Genomic DNA, 11249 nt, shown 5'->3' with positions numbered 1-11249 from the left:
TACAGCTTTTTATATTATCACACAATTCTTTCTCACCCAGAAACATTTCTTTTTCCTTCTACTTTTTATATTAAAATACACTCCCTTACCTACAACTTTCTTATATCTCTTTTGTTGTTGTTCACCCCTTTTTAAAAAATTACATTCTGGGTCCTGGGGTTGTGGCTCAGTGGTAGAGTGCCTGGCTCACATGTGTGAGGTACTGGGTTTGATTCTAAGCACCACATACAAACAAAGATGTTGTGTCCGCTGAAAACTAAAAAATAAATATTAAAAATTCTCTCTCTCTAAAAAAATTTACATTCTAAAACAATCCTTATAAAATTTCTGAATTTAAACAAATTACTTACTTTAATAAGATGAAATACTTCATATTTTTAGTCCTTTACTTTAAACCCACCTGAAAACTTTTGTACTCTTTTTATATAAAATTATACCTGATAGAATATTAACTCTTAGTAACCTTTTTTTTGATAAAGACATAGAAAGAGAGAAATCTTAAACTTTTTTATTTACCAATTTATAAAAATACATTTTATGGTTGAATATATTACTTTATGGAATCTAAGAAGTCAAGAGTTCTTGATTTTTTTATTAGCAGTTAATGTGTTAGCATTTTAACTTTGCAAATTAATCAGGTGTCTCCTCTGGCAAGCACATTAATGCTATTGATGTTAAGTCTAATTTTTTTTAACTGTAAAATCAAAAATATCAGACAATTGTTACTAACAGTAATAGTTATTTTTTGTTATTGAAGAAAAATTCTAGAAATATTTTATAAAGTGATAGACCCAACCTGATCTTTTCTTAAAATTGGGCATCTCGCCACAAAACCATGAAAAGATAATTTCGGCCTTACTATAAATTACTGCAAATTCTGAACCTGCTTGGAATGCCTGTCTGTGCCTTGAACTCACCCATGCCTGGCTCTCTGACCAGATAGCAGCCCTCTCTGAAACTTAGTGACACCTCATAAATATTGGCCTTCCCTGGCCAGACAACGATCCTCTCTGAGGCTCTAATGGTCCTCATAAATTCTGATGTTGGGGCCAGCAAAAAATGTAAACTACCATTAGTGTGATGCTTGTCAGAGTTCTGTTATCTGTAACCCCCCTTTGTGTAACATTCTGGGCTATAAAGCTGGGCTGCAGGAAAGCTGGGGTGCTGTCTTGTTCCCGCCATTTTGGGAGGGAGAGGCAGCCCGGCCTGTTGAAATAATAAGCTTGTTTTAATTTGATTTGAATTGGAGTCAGTGGTCTTTTCTTGTGTCCTGGTCTAACAAAAGCCAAAATTGGACTTGACAAAGTGATTTGTGAAAAGTTGTTAGCATAGGTAGAAACCTGGCAATACAGCCTCCTCTTGTGGAAGTTAACAGGAGGAGCCATTTATCAGGATTCCCAGCTTCAGGCCTAGGTACAATTATTCCCTTTTTTTCTTCTTTCCAGTTTTGAAAAACATCTGGAAACAAAACAGACAGCATTTACTGATGATGAACATCACAGTTGCCACACAGGCCAGCAGGAACCCAATCACATCCAAAGAGTAGTACTGGAACCAGGAGAGGTCATGGGCAGCAACCCGGAGGTGTTTAGCTCCTTTGTGGCGCATGACAAACTCAATCCAGAAGACAGCTCGGTCCAGAGGCTTCACTGGCTGATCATGTTGAATTCTTGATAACTCCATAGCATTCTCTTTATATCTAAAGGTGAAACATAAAAGGATCAACATTGAAAGTAAGTTAATCTGTCTAAGCACATGAAGTCAATGAAAGTTTTTCACAAGTGCCATATAGATGATTTAAAATAAATATCATAGACTTTCCCTGCATATGGTGTATTTTTGTTTTTGTCACCATATTATGTTTGATTTTAATTGGAATGTTCTGATGTATAAATATCTCAAAAGTGCCTATGGAATTTCAGGGAGGTGAGAAAAATTCTTTCCATCAGAGAAAATAATTATAAATAATTCTGAGTCCAATGAGTGAGAGAGAAGGCATACAGTTTGTGAAAGATTACCTTGAAGCCTTTTAAAGAGGAATCATATGATGGTGTGCAGTGCTTCCTAACCATTCTCTGTTTCTTCTCTTCATTTCTACCTTCTATTGTCTCTTTTACAACTGGTAGCTAGAATGGTATTTTGAAAATATGCACATCTAATTATGAAGTTGTATGCTCAAAATTTTCATTTGACTTCTCATCACAAGTGGAATAAAATCCAAGTCTGCTATTGTACTAGTGGATTCTAATGGGTTAGACACTGACCATGTTTTCTGATATCATTTTTCCTTGCTTATTCTGTCTAGGCATATGTGTCTTATTTATTTTATTGTTAAAGCTTTCTAAAAAATTATATATAACATTAGAATACATTTTGACATAATTGCAAATCAATGGAATATAATTTGCTCTAATTCAGCCCCCAGAACACCCCCTTCCTCATACCCTCCCTCTACTTAACTCTTTCTATTCCACTGATCTTTCTTTAATTTATTTATAGTTTTTTTCAAATAAGTGTTTTTATATATACTTGATATTGGGATTCACTGTAATATATTCAGGTATGTACATATGAAAATTTGGTCAGATTCATTCTACTCTTCTTCCCTTTTCCTTTCCCTCATTCCTTGTCCTCAATCCCCTTTGTTTACTCTATTGATCTTTCCTCTATTTTGATAAAATTCTCTCTTCTTTTTTTTCTTTCTCCCCCTGCCCCCCATCCCATTCCCTGTTATTTTGGATTAACTTGTGTATATAAGGGACAACTTTTGACATTCTAGTTTTTGAGATTGATTCATTTCACTTGGCATGACAGTCTCCAGTTCCATCTCTTTTCTGGTTAATGCCATAATATCTTCCTTTATGACTAATACTCCATTATGAATATATATCACATTTTCTTTATCCATTCATCTGTTGAAGGGCACCTACATTGGTTTTATAACTTGCTTACTATGAACTGTGCTGCTATAATTATTGATGTGGTTGAATTCCTGTAGTATACTGATTTCAGATCTTTTGGATATATACTGAGGAGTGGGATAATCTATGGTGGTTTCATTTCTAGTTTTCAGTAGTTTAGGCTCATGTGCATTCTTCCTCTTCCCCAGTGTCACTAAATATGTTCTCCACTTGGCACCTTCATACTTTTAAACTTGTCTGGCTTTTCCTTGAGCATCCTTTCCTGCAACACCACAAGGCCTGCTTATATTTCATGGTTGAGGTCTTGGCCCTCATGTCACCCCTCAGAGGTGCTTTTCCTGACCATATTAGCATAGCAGCACTAGGCATTTTTCTATTATTTTGGTTGTTTTAAATGAATTTCTCTTTTATACCACATTATATTTTCTCTAATAATCCCCCCACAATACAAGATAAATGCACATATCCTAAGTGATCACCTGGAAATATCATAATTAACTTGAAGGTATGTGAAATGAGGACACTAATGTACCCACTAATTGGATCAATGACATAGGGTTTGCACATGATATGATCTGCCATTTAGAAGATCCTAAAGAATCCACTGGAAGACTTAGATCTGATGGTAAAATACAAATTCAGAAAAGTAATAGGATACAAATCATCACACAAAACTCAATAACTTGTCTAATACATAAACAGCAAACTCACTGAGAAAGAAATCAGAAATTTCTTTAGCAATAGTTCCAAAGATAAATAACTAGGAATAATCCTAATAGAAGAGGTGAAAGTCTTCTTTCATATTCCATAATAAAAATTATGGAATATGGAAGAAAAAATATACTATAATATGGAAAGATTTATTTGGTTCATAAATCAGCAGAATGAATACTGTTGAAATGGCCATCTGACTGAAACCAATCTACTGATTTTTGATAAAATTTCTGTCAACGTATTATATTTTGTCAGGAATTTTATTGGTTTCAGTCATTGTACTGTCATATGTAACTAATTAAAACAAAAAATATATATAAGTGAAAGTCCTCACAAAACTAAGAAAAACAATCATAAAATCCATATGGAAGTACAAAAGACTGAATAGTCAAAAAATTTGAGCAAAAGGAAAAAAGCTAGAAGTATCACAATATCCAATTTCATATAGCCTAGAGAGCCACAGTAATAAAAATAATATTGTAATTATAAAACAGATACAGACCAATGGAATACAATAGACTCAAGAAATAAACCCATAGAGTTATAACCATCTGATTCTTGAGAAAGGTGCCAAAAATGTATGCTGGAGAAATGATAGCCTTTTCTCAAAATGGTGCTGGTAAAACTGGATATCCACATGTAGAACTTTGCAATGTGATCCCTAACTCTGACCCTGAACAAGAATAAACACAAAATAGATCAATGACCTGAGTATAAGATCTAAAACATTGAAACTACACAAAGAAAGACTTCATGACATAGGAACAGGCAATGAGTTTTTCAAGAGAACTCCTATAATTCTGAAAGTTATAAGAAACATCAATAAATGGGACTGCACCAAATTAAAATGCTTCTGCATAGTAAAGAAAATAATCATCACAGTGAAGAAGCAGCCTACAGAATAGGATAAACATTTTGCCCTCTCCTCTTCAGACAGGATTAATATTCAAAATGTATAAGGAATTCAAAAGTCTTAATACCATAATATTCTCCAAATAAACCAGTAAATGAATAGGCCAATGAGCTGAACAGACATGTTATGGTTTGAATATAGTTACCCCCCAATAGCTCATGTGACATCACAGGAATATTTAAAGTGAGATAATTAGATGATGAGAGGTATAGTCTCATCAGTGGACTAATGTATTTGAATGGAAGTGATGTATTACTTTGTAGTAACTGTATCCAGGATGTGGCTGGAAGAAGTAGATCACTGGGGATGTGAACTTGGGGATTATATTTTGCCCCTGAGTCCCTATAACTCCCTTTCTCTGATTCCTGATTGCCATGAGCTGAGTAGCTTTCCTCTGCCATGATGTTCTGCTGTGATTTTCAACCTCATCTCGGCCCACAGTAATTGAGTTGGCTGATTGTGAACTGAATCTCTAAAACCATGATCCAAAATAAAGTTTTCCTCCTCTAAGTTAATTTTTTTCCTGTCAGGTATTTTTGTCACAGCAACAAAATCTGACTAATACAAATTATGAAAAAAATGTTCAACATCTTTAACCAGTAAGAACATGCAAAATAATACTACACTGAGATTCCATCTCAGCCCAGTAAGAATGACTATCATCAGGAATCCAAGTAACAATAACTGCTGGCAAAAGATTCAGGGAAAAAGAACCATTTATACACTGTTGGTGGAAATGGAAAGTAATGCATTCACTATAGACACGAGGGTAGAATTTCCTCAAAAAACTAAATATAGAACTAACATATAATGAAGGTATACTACTGTTGGGTATATACTGAAAGGAATTAAAGTTATCATAGTAGAGTGATGCCTGCATATTTACACTCTTCATGGCACATTCACAGTGGCTAGATTATAGAATCAGCCCAGATTTCCATCAACATATGAGTGGATAAAGAAAATGTGATATATATCACACACACACACACACACAGAATTATTTGAGCCATAAAGAATGAAATTATGTCATTTGTAGGAAAAGAGATGAAATTAGAAATTCTAATATTAAATGAAATAAATTAAAAAATCGGACAAATATTGTGTATTTTCCCTGATATATGGAATCTGGCAGGGTGATGTAATATATAAGTAACAGCAAGACTATTATACAAGAAGGAAAGGATCAGGAGAGGAGGGGGAGAGATTGTTAGGGTACTACAAAGTCTTCTAGGACATAATGTATTAACTGATATATTCATATTTAAGTCTGATGTTTTAATCTGTATTTTCTTTTCCATTTTTATGGCTCTTTTTCTATTCTTTCTTTACTTCTTTCAGAGTATTTTTATTATTCATTGTCCTACTATTTTCTTCTTGGAAATGTAATTTTGAACTTGTCCTTTAAGTGATACCTTCCTAAAATATAATATTCTGAAAGGAGAAATGAGAGCTGAATTGAAGATAGTCATTCTACTGAGATATAACTCCCATTTATCTTTGCAGTATGGAAAAGGTTAATAACTGAAGTTTTGTTTTATCAAATGTCATGTAGAAAATTTTATTGTACTTCAAAAGTTACCATAAATTTAAAAAGTCAACCATATGGAATGTTAGAAAAATACTTGAAATTCATATATCTGATGAGATAAAATATGGTGAAATATTATCATCAATAATTAAAATATAAATAACCTGATTAAAAATGAGTAAATAATTGGAACTGACATTTCTCTCAAGAATATAAGTGAATGACCAATAAGCACATAAAGCAATGCTCTTTAGCTATAATGGAAATGCAAGTCAAGACCACAGTGAGCTACAATCCTAGTCACTAGATTGGCTATAGTCAAAGAAACAGGTGATAAATGCTAATAATGATATGGAGAGATTGTAACTCTTATGTTGCTTGGATGCTGCAGAAAATTTTGCAACTAGTTTGTAAAACAGTTTGGAAGATCTTAATACATATAAAATTAACATATGACCCATCACTTCTATTAGGAATTATCAGAAGAAATGAATACTTATGTTTATACAAAGTTGTACCCATTGTTCATAATGATTGAAATTGAAAACAACAAAAATGTCCATAAACTGATGAATTGATAAATTACTGTGAATATGACATACCTATATTTGAAGCTGTCTACAACTCTGAAATCGTACTGATTAAACTGGTTTGAAATAAATAAGATTTAATATGGATTAAATCTTTTAAATTCTTTCAAAACTACCCTCCTAAAAAATGGGATAAAACTTATACTCATTGATGAGAAGACAATCCTACTATGAAAACTAACCAATGTCAAAGTTGTACTTACGAAGGGTCATTAATGACCATCCTCAAGGCCTTGAGAAGATCTGCACTTGTAAGTGTTCTGTAGTCCAATCTAATAGCTGCTCCCTTGGCCTTCACATGAGCAATGTTATCAGGTTGATCCGCAAACAAAGGAATGCCCACCATAGGGACACCATGGTAGACTGCCTCATAGACGCCATTGGTTCCACCATGAGTTATAAAAGCTTTTGTTTTTGGATGACCTAGGATTGAGTCAATGTCAGAAAAATTATTAATTAAAAATCTTAGAAATGAAATGAGAAATGTGTATTATAAGACATTAGAGGGAGCAGTGTATTTTAGATAATAGTTTATTGTAACCATTATCTTGCCCTGAATTATTATTATTTTTTCATATCTCAGAGGAACAAGCACCTATGTCCACTGGAGTGCTAAGTGAAAACTACATGAAAGAGGGAATATATGACTTGAGACTTGATAATTGAACACAAGATTGATAGGTAGTAAAAAAATAGAACATTTTTTGAGTAAAGGAATCAACATGTACTAATGAAAAATACAGTCATGAAGGACATGTTAGCACATTTTCTCATTAAGAAAAAACCCAAAAACTGAAGTCACTAAGTTTGCTATGTAGCATGTCCAAAGCAGCAGGAAGTAGAATGGTGATGGTACTGAAATCAGAGAAAAGAGAGACAACACTTCATTATGAAATGTGTTATCACTTCATAATAAAGATTGTGCATTCATTTCTATAGAAAATAAAGAATTGCTGTTAATTAAAAAAAAAAAAACTGGCAGTTACTTTCGAGTGGTATTTGAAATACTTCAGCAAGAGGGGAAAGAATGAGTGAAAGATGTAAACTAAGGGGCTAGGGTTGTGGCTCAGTGGTAGAGTGCTTGCCTTGTGTGTGTGAACTACTTGGTTTGATCCTCAGTACCACATAAAAAATAAACAAAGATATTGTACCCATCTACAATTAAAATATATATATATATTTTTTTTTTTAAATTTTTTTTATTGGTTGTTCAAAACATTATAAAGCTCTTGACATATCATATTTCATACATTAGATTCAAGTTGGTTATGAACTCCCAATTTTACCCCAAATACAGCTTGCAGTATCACATCGGTTACACATCCACATTTTTACATAATGCCCTATTAGTAACTGTTGTATTCTGCTACCTTTCCTATCCTCTACCATCCCCCCTCCCTCCCCTCCCATCTTCTCTCTCTACCCCATCCACTGTAATTCATATCTCTCCTTGTTTATCATAGAATTTGCAGGGAAATGGATGGCACTAGAGCAGATTATGCTTAGTGAAGCTAGCCAATCCCTAAAAAACAAATACCAAATGTCTTCTTTGATATAATGAGAGCAACTAAGAACAGAGCAGGGAGGAAGAGCAGGAAGAACAGATTAACATTAAACAGATACATGAGGTGGGATGGAAAGGGAGAGAAAAGGGAAATTGCATGGTAATGGAGGGAGACCCTCATTGTTATACAAAATTACATATAAGAGGTTGTGAGGGGAATGGGAAAAAATATATTTTTAAAAGAGATGTAAAACAAGACAGAGAGACAATCCAGGAACTGACTGAAAAATTCTTGCAGAGGTAATTGCACCAGAAATAAAGATAACTTGGATTCTGTATATAATAAAATTGAAGCTTTTTACTTTGCTTTTCCAAACCATCCATGGGTCTGGAAAATAATATTTTAAATGTTGAACATTGTGTTTGATTTTTTAAAAATAACAAGTATTCAATAAAATGTTTCCTGTTGAACTGTGAGCATCCAGATTGACTGTACTCACGTTTTCAGGATTTATCTCAGAGTCTTACCAAGAAGGTCATTCTGGGGGATCCATTCGTATATCTGAGTGTTGGGTCCTAATTTATCTGGCTTCTTGCCATTAAATCTCCATATGACCTGTTTGGTAAAGAAAGTATCTTATTCTATGATTTAAAGATTAAAGATATAATATGTTTGAATTCTAAAAATTTAAGAGATCATATAGTTCAATATTTCACACATAATGAAATGAATACAAACAATTTTAAACAATGAGAATTCCTAAAATCTAAAGTAAAAGTCCACATTTATTTATTTATTTATTTTCCACAGCTAGGGCCTGGTGGGTGGACAGGACCTGATGGGTCCAATCTCTAACAAAGGAAAAAGGCCCATGAAGGCTTTATTTATTTTTATTTATTTTTTTTTTTAATTTTTTATTGTTGGCTGTTCAAAACATTACATAGTTCTTGATATATCACATTTCACACTTTGATTCAAGTGGGTTATGAGCTCCCATTTTTACCCCATATACAGATTGCAGAATCACATCAGTTACACATCCATTGACTTACATATGCCATACTAGTGTCTGTTGTATTCTGCTGCCTTTCCTATCCTATACTATCCCCCCTCCCCTCCCCTCCCCTCCCCTCTTCTCTCTCTGCCCCCTCTACTGACATTCATTTGTATTATTTTTTTATTTGTATTATTTTTTATTTGTATTATTTTTCCCTTTCCCCTCACTTCCTCTTGTATGTACTTTTGTATACCTCTGAGGGTTTCCTTCCATTTCCATGCAATTTCCCTTCTCTCTCCCTTTCCCTCCCACCTCTCATCCCTGTTTAATGTTAATCTTCTTCTCATGCTCTTCGACCCTACTCTGTTCTTAGTTACTCTCCTTATATCAAAGAAGACATTTGGCATTTGTTTTTTAGGGATTGGCTAGCTTCACTTAGCATAATCTGCTCTAATGCCATCCATTTCCCTGCAAATTCTATGATTTTGTCATTTTTTAATGCAGAGTAATACTCCATTGTGTATAAATGCCACATTTTTTTTTATCCATTCATCTATTGAAGGGCATCTAGGTTGGTTCCACAGTCTTGCTATTGTGAATTGTGCTGCTATGAACATCAATGTAGCAGTGTCCCTGTAGCATGTTCTTTTTAGGTCTTTAGGGAATAGACCGAGAAGGGGAATAGCTGGGTCAAATGGTGGCTCCATTCCCAGCTTTCCAAGAAATCTCCATACTGCTTTCCAAATTGGCTGCACCAATTTGCAGTCCCACCAGCAATGTACAAGTGTACCCTTTTCCCCACATCCTCGCCAGCACTTGTTGTTGTTTGACTTCATAATGGCTGCCAATCTAACTGGAGTGAGATGGTATCTTAGGGTGGTTTTGATTTGCATTTCTCTGACTGCTAGAGATGGTGAGCATTTTTTCATGTACTTGTTGATTGATTGTATGTCCTCCTCTGAGAAGTGTCTGTTCAGGTCCTTGGCCCATTTGTTGATTGGGTTGTTTGTTCTCTTATTGTCTAATTTTTTGAGTTCTTTGTATACTCTGGATATTAGGGCTCTATCTGAAGTGTGAGGAGTAAAGATTTGTTCCCAGGATGTAGGCTCTATATTTACCTCTCCTATTGTTTCTTTTGCTGAGAAAAAACTTTTTAGTTTGAGTAAGTCCCATTTGTTGATTCTAGTTATTAACTTTTGTGCTATGGGTGTCCTATTGAGGAATTTGGAGCCCGACCCCACAGTATGTAGATCGTAGCCAAATTTTTCTTCTATCAGACGGCGTGTCTCTGATTTGATATCAAGCTCCTTGATCCATTTTGAATTCACTTTTGTGCATGGCGAGAGAAAGGGATTCAGTTTCATTTTGTTGCATATGGATTTCCAGTTTTCCCAGCACCATTTGTTGAAGATGCTATCCTTCCTCCATTGCATGCTTTTAGCCCCTTTATCAAATATAAGGTAGTTGTAGTTTTGGGGATTGGTTTCTGTGTCCTCTATTCTGTACCATTGGTCCACCCGCCTGTTTTGGTACCAGTACCATGCTGTTTTTTGTTACTATTGCTCTGTAGTATAGTTTGAAGTCTGGTATCGCTATACCGCCTGATTCACACTTCCTGCTTAGCATTGTTTTTGCTATTCTGGGTCGTTTATTTTTCCATATGAATTTCATGATTGCTTTCTCTATTTCTACAAGATTTGCCATTGGGATTTTGATTGGCATTGCATTAAACCTATAGAGAACTTTTGGTAATATCGCCATTTTGATGATGTTAGTTCTGCCTATCCATGAACAGGGTATATTTTTCCATCTTCTAAGATCTTCTTCTATTTCTCTCTTTAGGATTCTGTAGTTTTCATTGTATAAGTCTTTCACCTCTTTTGTTAGGTTGATTCCCAAGTATTTTATTTTTTTTTGAAGATATTTTGAATGGAGTGGTTGTCCTCATTTCCATTTCAGAGGATTTGTCGCTGATATACAGGAATGGCTTTGATTTATGCGTGTTGATTTTATATCCTGCCACTTTGCTGAATTCATTTATTAGCTCTAATAGTTTCTTTGTAGAGCCTTTTGGGTCT

At 34.3% G+C, this 11249-nt stretch overlaps 1 protein-coding gene across 1 annotated transcript in view; it reads right to left on the bottom strand.

The window, feature by feature from the left end:
- Positions 1-493: 493 nt before the first annotated feature.
- LOC124082290 (UDP-glucuronosyltransferase 2B15-like) overlaps positions 494-11249 on the bottom strand; it is a 35920-nt gene continuing 25164 nt past the window's right edge. Inside the window, exons 4-6 of the mRNA XM_046428751.2 lie at positions 8702-8789; positions 6873-7092; positions 494-1699 (exon numbers count right to left, since the gene is read on the bottom strand). Of these exons, the coding sequence (XP_046284707.1) occupies positions 1420-1699; positions 6873-7092; positions 8702-8789 (588 nt within the window). The 3' untranslated portion in view covers positions 494-1419. The remainder of the gene's footprint in view (positions 1700-6872; positions 7093-8701; positions 8790-11249) is intronic.

The sequence above is a fragment of the Marmota monax genome, unplaced genomic scaffold, assembly GCF_021218885.2.
Source record: "Marmota monax isolate L192 unplaced genomic scaffold, Marmota_monax_Labrador192_F-V1.1 WCK01_AAM20220418_F8-fsc00132, whole genome shotgun sequence".
NCBI classification, from domain to species: domain Eukaryota; kingdom Metazoa; phylum Chordata; class Mammalia; order Rodentia; family Sciuridae; genus Marmota; species Marmota monax.
This window is presented reverse-complemented; position numbering and strand designations above follow the sequence as displayed.